This window comes from Acanthochromis polyacanthus, chromosome 15 (genome assembly GCF_021347895.1).
Source record: "Acanthochromis polyacanthus isolate Apoly-LR-REF ecotype Palm Island chromosome 15, KAUST_Apoly_ChrSc, whole genome shotgun sequence".
Taxonomy (NCBI): Eukaryota; Metazoa; Chordata; class Actinopteri; family Pomacentridae; genus Acanthochromis; species Acanthochromis polyacanthus.
The window spans coordinates 10,744,164-10,763,041 of record NC_067127.1 but is presented as its reverse complement, the minus strand read 5'-3'; the positions used below and the strand labels follow the sequence as shown (position 1 = coordinate 10,763,041).

The 18,878-nt window shown below is 40.8% G+C and overlaps 1 protein-coding gene across 5 annotated transcripts in view; it reads left to right on the top strand.

Annotated features, from left to right (window-relative positions):
* Positions 1–18,878, top strand: part of marchf8 (membrane-associated ring finger (C3HC4) 8) — a 93,729-nt gene that overhangs the window by 14,857 nt on the left and 59,994 nt on the right. For all 5 annotated transcript variants that reach the window (XM_022190081.2, XM_051959818.1, XM_051959820.1 and 2 more), the window contains one exon: positions 14,779–14,975. In XM_022190081.2, coding sequence (XP_022045773.1) covers positions 14,880–14,975 — 96 coding nt within the window. In that variant the 5' untranslated portion in view covers positions 14,779–14,879. The remainder of the gene's footprint in view (positions 1–14,778; positions 14,976–18,878) is intronic.

Genomic DNA, 18,878 nt, shown 5'->3' with positions numbered 1-18,878 from the left:
TGCATTGTAACCACTCTGCTGTATTTTCTGTCAGTGAGATTTAGCTTGAATGCCTTTTTTTAGCTGTAATGGCTAAAGATGGGGTTCTCTAGCATTTTCAAATCCCTTGTATGTTATAATTAACCCAAACTCAAACCACCTCTTGTTGGATGAGAAGGCATAAAAACTGCACTGTTAATGTTTGCCTACAGGTTTTTAACAACAGACTGTAGCCTAAACCTCAGAAATACCTGGGAGCAAGGTGTTTGCGGATTCATTTTAATCAGCTATAGGCTAAAGCTGATGTAATCTGCTGCTGGCAATGTTTGTTTGAGCTGCCGAAACGGACATCGCCACATAAAAATGCACAGCCTGCCACCTGAATGTGTTGTGCATCGCTTCAAGTTGATAAAGAGAGTGAGGAGATTGGATAAGAGTGTTCTTCACACGCTCACATCCAAATCCAGGACACGGTTATCACCAGTCTTAGTCATGGTGCATTTTCTTTTTGTCTTGTGGGAAGTTTTAATTACAATTTTTTTATTTTTACTGGCAAAGTAATGTACTTCTACAAAACAGAGTATGCACTTCAAGTCAGTTTTTTTCAGATCCAGATGCTCCACTGAACGAAGCGTGCTTGACTTCATGTTGAGAGTTAGATGAGGAGATTGAAACACCTCTCGCTGATTAGCTTAGCATAGGCTGGTAGACTGGTAGAGGGGGACACAGTCAGCCTGGCAGCACCTCTAAAGCTCATTAATTACCCCTCTCAACTCTACACCCGTCGGCAGGTGCTTGAACGGCTTGTTGTATTTAAAGAACTACCAAAGTGATGCCATTTATCACAGCCGGAAACTGCAAAAGCAGAAAGAACCATCAGACTTTTAAAGCTCTTTGACCTGTTTGTGTAGCATTGCATTCAGTAGTGGCTTAAAATGGTGATACTTCATCAAAATCACTGTATTCTACTTGCCTCATTCGAAAATTTCCCACCCAAAAAATTAAAAAAAATATCTCATAACAGCCACAACATGGGAGTTTGAGTGTTTCAGCAGTGGCCAACAGTCATGTGACAAAAAAAATGAAGGACATGTGAACTAGACTGAACTGTAGGCTGTGTGCACACAGAACAGAAAGAAGAAAAGCATGGAAACAAATTAAAATGTAAGTAGTAAAATATCCATTGTATGTAGAGTAACCATTGGTTTCCAGTGTTGGTAGCAGATGTGTAACTTAAAAAAAGTTGCACATGTGGATTCTAGGTTTTCTATTATTGCCAAGTAAAGATTTAAAGAAATTCAGCTTCTTTTGTAGTGATATCTGCCTTTATAACTGAACCATACGGCACAGAAGACTTCCCCAACTTCTCTCTCCCTTTAGCCATGGTTGTGCTGCTTCAATAGAGGTGCAGGACTTGATGTTACAGTGAAAAATGAGCCCACAGTAAGAGAAAATGTGACAAGAGCTAAACCCACCCAGAATCTGCTCGGGGTTCAGAGGATTAATCCATACTGTCTTTTTTGCTTAACCTGTACAAAAATCAAACAGTGAAATGTCAAGCTGAAGTCTCAGAGTAAAGCTGTCCTGAAATTTGAGCTGCCAGGCAACCCCATTGTGACATCAAGACACTCGGAAATTGCTGCAAACTATTCCTCTAAAAGAGTGGGAGGGACTGACAGAAAGTCCTCAAAATGCCTTCCACATAAAAAGCTGTCACAGTCTGAATTCTCTGAAATCAGTTCAAGCTGCCAAGACACTGAGATGTCCAAGAAAAAGGCACAAAGAAATGTCCTCTTCAGAAGTTAACAGCCAAAAGGATTCACCTAAATGTGGAGCTCGAGTTGTAGGCTTTATTTACCAGCGTTCGTGTATTACTAGTGTCATCATTGCACTAGCTTGTCTTTAGTTTTTTTAATATTTGTAAATTGATTTTATGAAGCAATCAAACTCCCTGGTCATTAATCTGACCCCTAAAAAATCTGTGTATCAGATTTACATGTTTAGAGTTTATTTTCCATGGAAACGACTCCTTAATTCTCTGCACCCTAAATAATTTCAAGATAGATAGATAGATGTGCTGTCACACTCTTATTTTCTACACATTTGGCTCATTTTTTCCTAGAGTAAAACAACCCAATATTATGTTTCATCGAATATGTATTTTACAAAATGTGAAAAAAAGAATCAGTATGGGAAATACTGGAAAAGTGTCTACATACTCTAGATGTTTTACTACTTTACATTTTTTGTTTCCTTATTTGTCACCTATCTGCTTTGTTTAAAACCAGTCTGTAGTTTAGTCGAGCACTCCTCGAATTTTTTCCTCTACTACAGTGTGACTGTGTGTTATAGCTGCTAGAGTCACTAGTGGTATTTTAGTTGCATCAATAATTGAAGAAGTTTTTACAGTGTCTGATTATTTCAAACGGTTTTGGGCATTTTTAAAAAAAAAATGAATGTATGTGATTTTGATGTCGTTTTGTGATTTAAGGATTAGATTTAGTTATTTTTTCGGCTGGAACAGCGCGACACAGATGAGTTGTTCGGTCAATGGCTGCTTATTTCGCTCATGATGTGTCTTCTAGCATATAAAAACATTATATGGACATATTAACAAGGTAAAACACTTGCTTTTCACCTGCGAGGTTCTTTAATTTATGCGTTGATGAAAAACCAGTAAAACGGACTTTTAGGATTTCTTTTATACCATTTTTGTTTTAGTATTTCATGCTTTTTTGACTCAAAGTGAAGTGAATGCACCTGTTTTTCTTTGAGCCTGTTGGGGAATAGATGGTGAGAGGAAGGCTGAAGGACGTTTTTTTTTTTTTTTTTTTTCCAAACGAGGTTTGACAACAATTTACTGAAAGAATGATGTCTAAATTAAGCATTCATCTGAACTTTGAATGGCCTACTTATGTGTATCCAGGGCAGAGTTGCTGTGTATTCTGGTAACGGTAGTGAAAATGAAGGGCTTACTGTAAATTAGTGTGTCCACCGATCTTTATTTAATCCACTCAGATTTACAGAAGAGGAACTTTCACAGTGTGTTTTCGTGTGTGCTTTTCAAGCCTTGCTCCTTTTGTTTCTCTTTCTGCTCTGCGTGTTCTTCACACCTTCCTGTAGCTGAGAAGGACTGTGCAAAAAACGAAGAGTTCTTTTACTAAAAGTTGGTTAAATCCCTGAGAATTTAGTTGGTGTATGTTAAAAAAAAAACAAAAAAAACATCATCTCTCTTTTTCTGTTCATCCCAGATGTCTATTCAGAGCCCATTCCACCGACCACACAATTAATCACATCCAAACTGGGGCTCATTAGCATATAATCAAACGGGACAGCTAGCAGGGATTATGGATGCAGTGAACTTTAATATTATAGATGCTTTTGATTATACGGTCATATAGGGTAAAAAAGTCCAACGTTTTCGAGGCAGAGAAGAAGCCGCAGTAATATTCCGACCACACCGGTGCTGATAAACGATGCAGCTGCATTTGAAATGACAATGAGCTCGGGAACATTATGATAATTTATTCCCAGTACGTTATGAAAAAGTGTTAAAGTAATCACAAGTCTCGGCGCTGCACAGCCCCTGTGTGTGTTTGTATGCAGGCTCGTGAAATTGTACAATTTCGGTGATGGTTAAATTACAGAACAGTTTAACTCCGACAGTTAAATTTGTTTAACAATTTATCCAAACTTATGAAAAGCTGCAGTGCCAAATTTGATATGTTTTTTTTTTCTATTCCCGTGTGTGTGAGTGAACTGCTGTAGGCTTTATCAGAAGAGTCCATCAGGTCGTTTCACTGATGCTCTGTTAATCTGTGTGTAGACTGTAGAGTGTCTGATTTCTGGCAGGGTATTAAGTCCAATCATTGCTGCCAACACGGCTATAGCATCTGCGCCACGATGAAATTAATGCCCGCCTTCTCTCCCCTGACTCGTATCTCTCAGCAGAGGCACCGGTCCAGCATGCAGCCATAGTTGTCGCTTTTTCAATTTTTTTTATGAAGACTTTCCCTTCATGAAAGGATTCAGTGACAAAGTGACACGTCCCTAGAGGGAACAGCAATCAAAGCAAGAAATTACATTTTCAAGCATTGTACTGTACCTGCCAAATGAACACTGAATACATTTCAGTTGGACTAAAATTTGTGAGCGCCATCTCGATGCGAGCACCATACAGTCATCTGCGTTATTGCAGCGGCTACCAGGCATAGCAGCACTTCCAAATTATTCTCTCTCAACCTGTTCTATCAGCATAAAATCACCAAGGCAGAACTTTTTCTTGTTGTAATGAGGAAGCAAAATTCATGAATCATTTGAAATCCCAAATATGGTTGTAGTATCTTTTATAGGACAACATTTTTTAAGACTCTATATCTGTCCGACTTGTGCTATAGGTCTCTTTCACAACCTGCCAACCCTCTGGGGACTCGCCTCTTTAAATATAGACTATTGCCGTAGTACAGTAATGTTGGGATTGATTGATACACAGCTGAGTTTTTCTGCCTGGTTGCGCATCAGAAGTGGAGAACGGGCTTTCAGCCATATCTCAGGTCTGATCTGACAGCAGGGACACAGAGGGGCCTCTTGGCAAACTGAATAACAGCAGAGCTCAGCTGAGCAGAACGCAGAGGAGACAGGGCTGTGATTTACCTGGCATGGGAGCAGAGAGGGGAGGAGCTGGAGAGAACCATCTTTCTTTAAATAAATGGGCTAAGGTGGCATAATGAGAGCTAATATTTTGATGGCCTTGTCTCTCAGTGGATCTCCTGCAGTCAGGATTTTTCTCAGATGGTTATCTAGATCAGTAATTCCCAAAAAAATCTGTGTCACGATGTCTAGACAATAAAGTCATAATTTGGAGGTTGACCCAGTGGGTACACCACCACCAACCAACACACACAGAGAGGATGGCAGGTTGACAAGAATTACAGCCAAAGTCTCCCTTTATCACCCTTCAGATTTCCTACTAATACTTCTTGGATAAAATTCTGGATTTTTCCCCAATGACCGTATACAAAGACGAAAAAACCCTCCATGACATCACCCTTAGAGTTTCCTGTAGTGTGATTTTGGAAGCTTGAGTGGTGACCATAGCCGTCTTATCAGTCCATGACTCTGCCTAACTTCTCGCTAATCCAAAAATGAGCAAAGAGATGAAGCTGAGGCGAGTCATGAAAACCATGTCTTAGTCATGGACTGTCCTGTGATGGCACTAACTTGTCACTCAAAAGCAGCCTCACATCTAATTATGCGTAACTTTAAGTCTCAGTTCATTTTAAGGAGCGTTATATAACAATCATGAATGTGAAAATTAACCCTAGAATCCAAACATGCCAGTCTGTGAAAATGTTATTTCTGCTGTAAATTTAGGCATTCTAACATGGGGATCTATGGGGTTTCACTTTTGGAGGCACCCTCAAGTGATCATTTGATGAAATGCACTTCAACGGTGGCATTATTTCTCATCCTCTGAGGCTGCAGTTTGATTTTTCCATGTATACAGTCACAAACAAATGCCCACATTTGCAGAAGATGCATCTTTTGCTCCTCTGAGTTCTGCTATCTTGCAATGCTGCAGTGACATCAGTGATAGTTGATTGCTCTGGATTGGACAGTGGTACACACAGATTGCCACATTATTCATTAAGTTTATATGGGCCAGACATTTTCCAATGGTGGAATTAGTAAATCACCACCTACTAAGAACTTTTATGGGACTTAACGCTTTAAACTTTGTAATGAATCGGTGAATAGCTTGTAAATTACTTAAAAACCACCCTCCTCCGTCCTGCTTTGACAGTTTCATATAACCAGTCAGGAGTCAGAGTCATCCATTTATCTGAAGCTATCGTCCCCATAACAGTTTAAACTGACCCCTGGGGCTGCTGCCATGGCAACAGGTCAATGTCAAATTGGAACCGCAGGAGGCCTGAGATTGGTTGGAGTGCTGCTGGATTTGTAGCATTTAATATTGTTGCAGTGAACTCTTTGACTGACAGCCGGCCCAGAGGACACACAGCGACACAGATGCACTCACATTCATAACTGGAAATGGCCTGATCTCACATCCAAGGGACCCTCCGACGGCGTGATTGGCAGAATGAGTTTAGCTTTCATAATCCTAAAAATATTCATGCTCTGGCACTATACTGAATGTATATATATGAATATATATGGTGAAAGTATAATCGTGGCTGTCTAATACATCTCTCGGACCATTAAAGTAACCTCTCAGCCCAACAAAGACACAGTGCCAATTAAAAATGGAGTGTGGGTGGGGGTTTACTGCAGTTGTTATTCTCTGGACATATAGTAATGAGCTCAGTGCAGCAGCAGTCTGTGTTGTGGCCGCAGCAGTGGATGTGGCTGCAGCTACGTATGAACGAACCACAGCCTCTGCAAATGGAGAGCACAAATACACGACACACAGAGCATCTTGATTTATTCTGTTCATCCTTCTTGGGTGTTTTTTTTTTCCACATCACAGCTCATGCAATGACACAAAAAGGACCTGCTTTGTAATTAATGCAAATATTTGTGACTGAAGCGTAGCTGGAGCTTTAATGATGCCTCTATGTGATGATTCCCTCTGGCTGTAAGTCCGACCCTGGCCGCACTCATTTACTGTAATTTACTGTAACTCATTAGCCACACACACACACATGCACGATATGACTCCTAGTACTCTGCCACTGCCCGTCAACGTGACCCGTATTCTTCAGCCATAACCGAGTAACTCACAACACAGTCACATAATGGCTGATGATACAGATAACATCACTGAAAGGCATTAAATTACTCCACTGTCTTTGCTTTCAAGTCACAAAATCCACTTGACTTTGGAAGGAAGGAAGGAAGGAAGGAAGGAAGGAAGGAAGGAAGGAAGGAAGGAAGGAAGGAAGGAAGGAAGGAAGGAAGGAAGGAAGGAAGGAAGGAAGGAAGGAAGGAAGGAAGGAAGGAAGGAAGGAAGGAAGGAAGGAAGGAAGGAAGGAAGGAAGGAAAACTTTAACATCATTGCATGAGGTCAAAACGTTCCTAAAAGTAGGTGCAGATGAGACATGTAATTGCAGTATAGAATGTTTTGGCTACCTTGTAGAATACATTTTAGTCTACTAACCTTGATCTCCAGTAAACCTGCAATGCATAATATATTCTAGTACAACAGCGATGCAATCCTGGAGCATCAGAGACCATTTGATTTGACTTTCAAGCCTTGTGTAAATATATTAAGTTTGTGTGTTTGAATTTTGCTAAAAATCTGCAGAAACAGACACTTGGTCGTTTCCCCGAAGAGCTTTTCTATAAAACACAAGATTTTCCATTTGTCTTACTGACAATTGACTCATTAAAATACCTCAGAGATACAAACACACTTGAGAAATGTACTCTTTCCATGAAACATGTCTGCAATTACAGGACCTGAGGTTCCACAACGTCTGGACTATTTCACTACAAATAGTACTGAACTTACAAATGGAAGTTCAAGTGCTAATCACTGAAAACACCCACTAACTGTAGCATATATATTCAGTGGATGTACTTACCATGAGTGGATTGGAAAACCAGGCCTGCTGGAAAGATTCTTCTGTGATCATCTAAAATATGAGAAACAAAACCTTTTTAAATCTCAGTTTAAATACTGAGGATAAATGTTTTATTCCAATTGTCAAAATTATTGCTGCCTCCCAGACACAGACAGGAATTATCTGATGAAAATGTTTCATTGCTTCACAAAAGACCAAAGCTCAGTAAATCTTCTTTTTGTGTTAAATGGTGAAACTGCAGGAATCCAGAGGGGATGCAGGTTAATAGAATGTGCTAGAAGTAAAGAAAGACAAATAAAAACCTCTAGAAAGGGGTTTCATCTGATGTATAAAAAGCAACAACAGAATTTTTAAGGAACAGGAATATATAACAACTCACTAACTGTAATCAGCTGGTAGTTGGAAACCGAAGGCTCTGAATAAGGGACACTCTGTGGGAATAAGCTACTTTGAGATGCATTATTTGAGCACGTAATTCAATCAAAAGAGACTCAAATTAGAGAAAAGCTATAAATGCATATTGCTTAGGGGTGTAGTGATGCTAGGAACATTCCCGATGCAGTCTAGACACTGTCAGTGCAGGAGGAAGGAGTGATGCTGCAGATCTGTGTGGATGTGACGTGGAGCAGCAGCTCAGCAGAAGGATCACTTGTTCTGATGAGAAGTACAGACTTAGCTCAGTCACCAGGCAGCCAAAGGAGATTCCATCTACAATCTTGCGTTTCATCTGGAACATCTTACTTTTCCCTTTGATGATATTGCCTAGCAACAGAGTCAACTTAGCTCCGCCCACAGGCTGCTGAGGATCCCTAAAAAGACCCCTAAAAATTATGTCCGCGAATGCGAACTGCTTTAAACTGCTCTTTCTTGGCTCAACAGCCAACTTTGACCAGAGGAATAGATGTTGAAATTTTCAAAGCACAGTAAGATACACAGATTCCTTCTTTTGCTATTAAATTATATTACATTTGTATAGAACTTGATACAGCGTAAAAACACCTGCAATCTTTGAAGTCTGTGGTGAAAATTATATTCCATGCTGTCAAAAGTCAGAACTGAGTTACCGAAAATGCTTCAAGCACATTTAAACTTTGGGTTAGTTTTTAAATGTGTTTTTGATTTTCAGTTCTTTGTACACATCACACATAGGTTTACTGAAACATAAAAGAAAATGAAAGAAAAAGTGAGCCTGGTCAGGTCAAGGATTTTTCATTTTAATTTTTATTGTGCAATATTACATAAATTTATGTTATAAGAGGGATTTGGTTGAAGTGAAGGGTGAGGGAAGAGAAGACATTCAGTGGGAGGACGATTTGAAAGGGCTATGGTGAACGATCAGATCAAAGTGAGATCCTCCCCTGTGTTTTTAAAGAGCTGGATGAGTTCCTTTAAAATTTCTTTTTTGTCTTTATGTATCTACCTTTGCTCTTATAAATTAATAAGTTTGTCCCTCAACCTATGAACGGATTTTCCTTTTTGCCTTTCTTTTCCTTGAGGTCCTTCTTTAGCGTGTTTATAGATTTCAGTAGGCCAGAAGTTTGTGGTGACACGAGTGTCTTTCATTCTCCAGATCCTCCTACACCTGAACCCATACTTCAGTCATTTGTAGATGTTCAGCTGGGAGATGAGATCTGTTTTCCTCCTGTTGTTGTCTATCCTAAATTTTGAGACTTCCTCCATCTGTTGCATTATGCAGGTCTCGGTCTGCTTCTTCTTGTCCTTTTCGATGTTTTCAAATGCTTCCAGTTGCTCAATTTTTAGGGAAGTATTTATATCCATCGTCTCTACTGAACTTTACAGAAAGAACTGCCATCTGTTATTCTGGCTTTAGCTCTTTGAGTTTCAGTCGTTTTTTTTCAAGTGCTCTATCTCACTTGGTAAGGCAGCCTTTTCTTGTTCCAGCATTGGTAACCTTTTTTTTTTATCACCTAAGATCTCATTGAAATTCTACCTCAGAGATCTGAACCACTTCAGGGACAGCAGCCAGCATTTTGTCAGTTGGTTTGGCACACAGCAGTTTGGATTTCACCCGCTGCAGGTTGATGTCCCGGCGTTGCAGCAGGCTACAGTTTGGGTGAGGTGACAGGATGTTTAGTCACTGCTGCAGTTTGGAAATCATGGTAGGCTGTTCAGACATTGCTGCATGCTGGGTAGTGGGAACTGAAGGGTGAAGCTTGGATGATGCTGCAAGCTGTGCAGGCGTTTTTTCAACATGTGCTTCTTGGGCTGCAGCAGGCAGTTTGGGGCTTGAACCAGGTCCAGAAACTGTAGCAGACTGAAGTTTAGGAGTTGGAACGGCCTTGGATTTTAGTGCCACAGCAGCAGCACAGACTGGGAGGAGCAGTAGGTTCCTCAGGAGCTTGTTGTCCGTTTTATCCCTCCCGTGTTTCTCTTAAGTTGTTGAGATGCAGGCAGGAGTTAAGGTCATCCTGCTCCTAGTTGTTTGATGCAGTTTTCCAGCAGTTGCTGACTGATGCGTCTCCAACTAAGATTCCCTTTCAGAGGCAGGCTGCCTTTCCAGACTTCTTTTTCTTCAAAGACTTAACATTCTGCCTGCAGTCAGGATGACTTTTCTTTGTTGTCCCTTCCTGCTTTTTTATTGCCTTTTTTTCACTTTTGTCACAACACCAAAGAATTGTTTTATTTCTGTTTGGTTAGCAGCATGTCGTCTGGTGACTGGACTGATGTTATTTTCAAGAGAGAATGATTCTGAAGTTTTGGCTGATCACAATTCCAACTTATTACTCCGCCATGGAATGCAGCAGAGCTATGTGATGGTCAGCATATGTTTGTCTGTTTGTCTTTCTGTGTGCAACATTACTCAAAAACGAAATAATGGATTTGGATTGAATTTTCATGGAAGGTCAGAAATGTCACACGGACCACGTGATTAGATTTTGGCAGTGATGCGGCTTATAGTCTGGATCCACAGATTTGTTAAAGATTTCTGTATCATTGAGAGATGGCATCACTGTAACTATGACAACAAGTGAATGCTATGTCCGACTACAAAACCACCACTGCGGACTTATTGGGACTTATCCGTCGGAAATCGTACAACAACTGAGCAGCCTTGGTGGAGCACTGCGCTCTCCGAATGCTTTTCTTGTTTAATACTACATTGCTTTTGAGGATGTCAAGCAACAGGGATGACTGATGCTCTGCCCACAAGCAGCCAAAGCAGAAAACAAGATAAAACATGAGGACTGTTCATTGCAATGACTTCACACTCAACACTGCAAGTCCACAGACCTCCAGCAATACATCCACCAAGTTTAAAGTCGCTTGGATGAAAAATGGAAAAGTTGTCTGCGAAAGCAAACAAAAAACACACACACAGATTTCTCGATTTATTTGTCAGAAAGCTTTGCCTGCCAAAAGTCAACACATCTAACTACAGTAGCATAACAGGCTTTTACCACTGAATGAAGCTTCAAGTTTGGGTTGTACATGACTCAAAAATATGAGTCATCTTTGCAGCAGCATCTCAAGAACTCCACCATCCTGACCTCCACATATACCGGAGGGCACTCTGCCTCCTGCAGTAGCTTGGTAAATTGTGCATGGAATTGTCAAATATAAATGCATTTTATCCTCTGGGAGACAGCGCTGTATAACTTCTTTTGTGCTTCACAACAAACAAGCACTGTTTTTTTATTTTTTATCAGCACTTCAGATGAAAAAAAAGTTTGTCTTTAGTGTGCTCTTCCTCTGAAAACAATTTTCCCACATTGTGGTATTGAGTTGACCTTGCGATTGTGTAAACTCAATTCAGGAAGCTACTTTCTAAGCGTTGTGTCGAGATGGCTGACATACATAAAGGCAAACGAGGCCTCAGAAGAGCTTCGGTGCTCCTTTGCATAGACTCTTCAAGTTTCTGAGACGCTGCTGTTGTATTTTAATGATGGTGGTGGAGCGCTGTCTGATGGAAGTCCATCTACAATAGATATTCAGATATTTACAAGTGTTTTTAATGTATATGTTAGTTTTGAACAGTTATAATTTCTCCTCTGAGGACATGTTTTCATGGTAGTGTAGCTGTGCTTTACTATAATGACTGATATTTTCCAGATGAAAGCTTTCATGAAAAGCTCAAACGGATTAATCAGTCATACAGGGTGATAATTGGGAGCAGCCATAGTGCATGAAATAGAGATTTCCTCAGATAGTGTTATCATTTTGAGCGTCACTGGATATCTAAATGCATCTTCATTAGTAGAAGGCATTTTGAAGTTGAACTGTGTTAAATCAGTTTAATAGTAGTCTGCCAGGATAAGCAACAATACGCAACTGATAACATGTTCATCTATGTTTAACTGAACTTTAGGCAGCTCACTACTGTTCTGAACAGTGTCTGAGGCACAACTATGGATAAAGAAAGAAGGTATTGCTCTGCATGCTGTAGATATTTTACCACTTCCCTTTACCACTTCTTCACTTTGTTTTGTCTCCTCCTATCTGCGCTGTGTAAACACAGCCTGCAGTTCCTCCTAGTTTAGCTCATAAGATCCTGAATGTTTAAGATCCTGAATGAGCTGCCACCAACATAATTGTTGGTGGCAGCTCAGTAAGTCGTGGCTTCACAGTTGTGCTGAGCGAAAAAGAATTATTATTGTCAAATTATTATTATTTTTTTTGACAGAATTTGGTTAGTGCAAAGGGTTTATTTTTGGCAAATTGTTAAATGAATCTATGAAGAATGAAGTAGCGATTTTAGGCGTAGATTTTGCTGATTTTTCCCATAAAACGGTGCACCACAGAAACGCAGCTCGGGCGCTGTTGATAATGAGACGATTTTCATAATTCTTTTCTGTGATACATCGTGTAATTTTAGTGATATTTTAAAGATAGCATATTTCAAATTTGCTGGCTGATTCTAGCATTTAGAGGGTTACAATTTTTGATTCATAAACGAATCAATTAATGTCTATGGGTAATATTGTTGTGGTTTTTTTGTAACTGCATGGCAAAGAATAGGCTCTGGTACATATACAGCCAGAATAAACTCCCTATTTTGTGTTGATAAAGTAGATGAGAAATGGGTATCAGAGCCCTCCGTTACTTCCTCTAACCCCCAGACATTTTCAGGTACAGGAATTTTCATTGCTCAAAATCATTCATTCTTAGGCCATGTCCACACGTATCCGGATATTTTTAAAACCGAATATCCGCCCCCCTCTGTTTAGGAAAAAATCTGCAGCCACACGTCTCCGTTTTCTACAAAAATCTCCGTCTGCACGCATCCGGATACATGTACGTATATATCAAGCGAACATGCCGAGGACGTGGAATGGTTGTCAGGTGCAAAATAGCGGAAGTCACAGCAGTCCTCCTTCTCCAGTGCTCTTCGAGGTGAAGCAGTAAATGAGCTTGTAAGATCAAACAAGCAAAAAGCGCCTGTAGTATTGCTGAAACAAGTACACTTTTGAGCGCGTCCATTCTGCTCCGATTGTCGACACAGGTCGCATGTCTGACGTCACAGCAGTTTTGTCGCAGGCATTGTCGTCTGTGCTCCTAAAACTCCGGTTATGTCTGTCCACATGTAAACGCATACCCGGGGTTTTTCCCAAATCTCCACTTTGGCCGGAGTTTTCAAAACCTCCGTTTTCAGAACCAAGAACCTCCGGTTACATGTGGATGACAGGCCGAATCGGAGAAAAATATATGCGTTTTCAGACTTATCCGGATACGTGTGGACAGGGCCTTATTCTACACTTGGCTACTGTACTAGAGAAATGTATTACTGGTCTTTGTTAGCACGGGATGCCCCCCTTTGTTTTGGCACCTACGTAGCGGACACTGCCAGCTGTTTCACACGAAGCTGAGATGAGCGTAATCACCTCTCCATCTTGATGAACAGCTATCAGCGACAGCGTGGTGATGAACTGAAGTGACAGTTCTGGAGGCTCTTCTCCTCACTGAACCCGTGTGTCCCTTCTCAGTTCAACACCCTCCTCCCAGTCTTCAACGCTGGTTTCTGATTGCTGCCTTTTCACTGACCTCCCATCTGTCTGCTTGCTTTTTGGTTTCTTAATCCTGTCATTTTCGTGCTGCGGAGCTTGAGGGTTTGCTTGGCAGACGGGCCTGCGTGCAAACACATACAGCCTAGTGGTGAGAAGGAGCTAAAGCTTAATTGCTGTCAGTAGCAGTACAGATGGCTGCATTAACTGAAGTTAAGATGATCCATTTGTAAAACCTCTTGTGTAACTCCCCAGGACAGCCCCATACTGCTGCTGCTGCCACTGCTGCCGCTTTCATGACTTTGTCTGAATCTATCCAAGAATGAGAGACTCTCCTCCACTCTCTGGTGTGGAAATCATCGCTCTGAATCCAGGTCTTTGGGCAAAGAAAAAGAGTGAATTCCTGCACACCTCTGTAGTGATTTATTACGCACTTCAGGGATCACCTCTGTGATCATTTATTATACTCTGTGCTATTCTCAGACGAACCTGTGCTCTCCGGTGGAAAATCACAGGAGATGACTGTGCTTTTGGGGTTTGAGGAGAGATGAAAGTTTCTTCAAGACTGCACTTGTTCCTTGTCAGAAACAAGGAAAGTTCATGGACCAGCTTTTGTAAGCTTCTACTAGGGTTCAAAATTCTGAAAAAGTTACTGCAGTTAATTAAAAGACATAGTAGTTCATCAGTTTAACAAAACACATCAGCCAAGAAGCCAGTGCCAGTAACATAGCATTTAGAGACTACGCATACCATTGCAAATACCTAAAAATAATTCAAATATCACTTTTTCAAATGTTATGCTGCATTAGCAGTAATGTGGACGTTGGTCATGGTGAAGAGAGAGCTGAGCCAGAAGGCCAAGCTCTCGATTTATCAGTCCATCTACATTACAATCCTCTCCTGTGGTCATGAGCTCTGGGTAGCGACTGAAAGAATGAGATTGTGGCAGCAATAAAGGGATCTAGCTATAAATAAAAATTGCCTAGTATGTTCACAGATGAATAGACCGACTCCAGAGGTGGAGTCTTTGATGCAAAGTGCCACTCTCATCAAAATCTGATTTAATAAATTTAATTCTGGCCTGAGTAAGTCTTAAGAATTCTAGTCAAGTGATGAGCACACCAGACAACTACACACTTCAGAGTGCAAAATTGGAAAAAAGGAACTGCAGCTGCACCACTTCAGGACTGTCATTTCTCATCTCTTTCTGTACACCTGAAGTTCTGCCCTCCAGCTGCTGTGATAGAAGACATGTCTGTGGCTGATTCTGATGTGATGTGTGTCCTCTGCAGGGCGGCGCGGGGAGAGAGTCGTAGTTCGGACCATCATGCCCTTTGCTCTTGCAGCGGGAAAGGAAGTGTGTGTGTGAGCGTCCCCGGTTGGCTCTGCTGGGATGAACATGCCACTGCACCAAATCTCTGTCATCCCCCGTGATGTCACCTCGTCGCGGGTGTCGGGCAGTGGGAAAGCGAAGGACAAGGACAAGCAGGTACGTGCAGAGGATGAAGTGGGTCACACAGTGTCGAGGACACAGCTGAGGATTATGGGACAGTTTTATCACATAATATGTAATTATTTGCTTTTTCTCTGTGGTCGATGTTGATTTCTTATTTTAACTGGTGACAAAGGTCCCTGTGAGTTATTATGATACAAAACATTTTCTCTAATGCCCACAACCAAGTTGTGTTTATAGCTAACTATTATGAAACTATACCCATAGCACTGTCAGATTATAAAACGGAGACATTTTTCAAGAGCGATCAACAATCCTGGTTCTGTTATCTTTCTAAATGCTCGTGTGTTGCTCTGCAGGATTACGTTAGGTTTATTGTTTTTGGATGAATAGAAATACATTCGGTAAACTTGCTTGTAGCATGTTTTTCCTTGCAGGCACTGGCTTCGTTTCTACTTTGTAAAATATAATAATTGTCACCGTAACAACCAAAACTTCAGTTAAATGCCACTGTTTTTGTTTTATTTATTATGATTTTGGGTTGTTATATGTCTGTGTCTCCTATTGCTTTGAATGAGATATCTCTTTATTACTTAAAGAGAATATCTTAAATTTAACAAAAATATTCACTTAGACTTGAGGATGAACTGATTAGATTTTAGTGATCAAAAGTCAAGATCATCGTCACCTCACCACACACATATCTGTGACCACAGCTGATGAATTCCTGCGCTAATTAGGACACACAGCTGTTACACTGACTGCAGCTCATTCTCAACTCTGAACAAATTGCCTCCCAGTGTGAAGTTGTTTCGGATGCTATCTTTTGTGATTATCAGCTTTTCCACAGTGTATTTTATCACAGCGGTGGTTAAAGCAAGCAACTAATAAAAAGTAATTTCCATTTGATTATTCAGGAAGCGCTGGATTCATTAGCATTAGCTCTGCTCCACAGCTTTTTTTTTTTAGTTTATTAGCAGCAACGCACACATTAGCTCTGCACATATAGCAGCACACACACCGTGAAATAGCTTTAAAAGTTAGCCTGTAGCCATATAATATCAGTCTAGTTAGTGTCTGGATTTAGGTCCCAGTCAAATGTTAAATTATTGCACCCTGATAAACCTCTTAAATCTGTCTATTAAATGCCTGAGTTTTTTTCATTTCACTTATTGGTTATGTAGTATATTTATTGTGACTCATATACTCACAGGAACAGAATTCTTCACAACTTTATCATCATGTCTGTTGTTTTTTAATTTATTGTGTCTCTGTTTTTAATTAGATTTGAGTTGCAGAAATTTGTATTTTTAAAAACAACTGTTGATATGAAAATATGAAAATCTACTAAATGCCTCGCAGAAAGATCGTCAGAAATGTCAACTGGACGAAAGCAAATAGGTTTGCTTTTGAGATTAAATTTGTGCAAACAATGAGGAGTGGGGAAATTTATCTCAGGTGTTCTGTCAGAAAACAATCAGAAAGTTAATTCTTTAATGCCAGGGGTGGCAATCCCAACAGGACTTCTTCATTACAACATTTGCCTCACAAACAAATTATTTTTGTGTTGCCTGTGGGTTGAACAAAGGTTTGCTATTTAATGATCCTGGTTAAAGTCTGAACTGATTTGCCTTTTGTGCCTCAAACTACCTGTAGGCCGTCTGTTTTTGCAGTTTGCTCATGATACCACACAGAGGATTTGTTTTTCGGTGTTTTGTGGATTCTTGGTTATTTCATATTTATGAAAGGAATCAGCAAAGTCAACTTAGAACACTTTCATTCCTAACCCTGCTACTTTTTATTTTATTTTTGCCTTTTTTTAAGACCAAAGTAAAAGCCTAAACCAGTCTATCCATCCACTGCCTATACAGAAGAGTATTAACGTCTATCTAATTTGAAGATTTATTCTCTGAATTCTGACTTTTCTCACTAAGCAAAGGTTATGCTCAGCTGTCCTCAAACTCTTACCATCTAGCTGTCATCATGAATCATTTCCATTTCTTTTTTTCTTTATCGTTCATCATGTACAGCCATGGCCATAAGTTTGGACACAAGTACCATGACGCTTGTGAATCTTAGAAAATACCACAAAATTGTCACTTACAATATAAATACCAGTCATAGCCATCAACCAAAATGAAATACAGATATTTCCAGTGCATAAATTTGATGTTTGACAGCAAATAGTATATGAAAAACTTTCATCAGTCAATGACAAAATTTGTGCAACAATTTGCAGTTAATATTCCAATGTCAATATTTGCTGTCAAACATCAAATTTATGCACTAGAAATATCTGTATTTCATTTTGGTTGATGGCTATGACTGGTAAGTGACAATTTTGTGGTATTTTCTAAGATTCACAAGCGTCATGGTACTTGTGTCCAAACTTATGGCCATGGCTGTATGATTTGGTAAATGGTAAATGGACTTGCTCTTATATAGCGCTTTTCTACTCATCAGAGTACTCAAAGCGCTTTTACAACAATTGCTCCCATTCACCCAGACACACACACATTCACACACTAATGTGCAGGTTGCTAATCAACCTGCAACATCAGTCAGTATACATTCACACACCAGTGGAACAGTCACTGGTAGGCAATTCGGGGTTCAGAATCTTGCCCAAGGAAACTTCGGCATGCAGCACATGACTAGGCGAGAGCGGGAATCGAACCGCCAACCATTCGATCATTGGACGACCCGCTCTACCACCTGAGCCACAGCCGCCCCAGTAATAGTAAAGTCAGCTGTACGATCGCAGCTAAATTCAGTCTCACATGTAGCCCAGCAATCTTGCTTTGTCTTTCTGTACTCGAACACCATCAAACAGCGCAGTGAAGTGCACTCAGAGTGCAGTTGCTTTTTTTGAGCACAGGAACAAAGCGAGGTGCTCAGACAATATGTGTGTGGCCTGCTCTTTCTCCTCGGCCTCATCAGATCACAATAGAGCTCCGGTGAGTGCAGCAGCGCAGGTGTTCTTAAGAGGCGTCTTCCTGCTGCAAGTGGCGTCATGTTTCAGCCTCTCGAGCTGTAAACTGCCACATGTATGTGATTTTTTTTCCCTCATTTGCTTGATCGATCTGTGTTCGCTGTGAAGCTGGAAACGCCCCGTCGTTGCAGAAGTGAAAGTGAACTGGGATTGACTCCAAAACCGCTTTCATACCATGCTATTAGGTAAATAAAAGAGTGAGTTTGTGCAGTTTGGGTACCTTTTTGTGCATGGTTAACAGGATTAAGGGGTTTAAACTCTGAGAGCAGTCGTAGGAAGGTTACATAAGTCTGTTGGGGAATAAAAGGGAGAAAGTGTAAGCTTCATAATGTCTGGGGGGTGTTTGGTCTCCCTGCCCCCATGTTTGCTAACAGCGTAAAGGTCCAGCTCAGCGTCTGTGCTCAGCATCACCTTCTACCTCGGTTTGTCTCCCGCTGGCTGAGCCTCCTTTTTTTCCCCCCCGAGGAATAAGTGGATAAACGGCAGCGATTCCCGTCCTCTCTGGGGAACCATCAGCAGAGTAGAGAAAGGAGATTTTAGGAAGTGAGGAAAGGGGAAAACGGTGAGCGCTGGCTTTGAATGCTGATCAGCTCGAGGGTCCTGGAGGTGTGTATGTGCCCAGAGTTTAGTCACAGAGCGCAGGCCCATCTGGCCCTCTTAGACAACACAACTGGTCTTTTAGTGCCTCAGGGAGAAAAAAAAAAGAAGAAGCAGAACTTTCCTCTGCTTAGAATTCAGAGTTAGTCAGCTGCTTCTTTTCGAGAGCAACACATCTTTAACTGTTGCCCCACTTTGGCCTCTCTCCTCCGACTCCACTCAAGTTCATTTGTCTTCTCCGAAAATCCTCTTTGGACATGTGCTTGTGCGCACTTTGTCCGTGCACTGTGGTCCTCCACTTGAGAGCTCATGTTTGGGTAGATAAATTGAGGTTTAGAAAATATATTAAA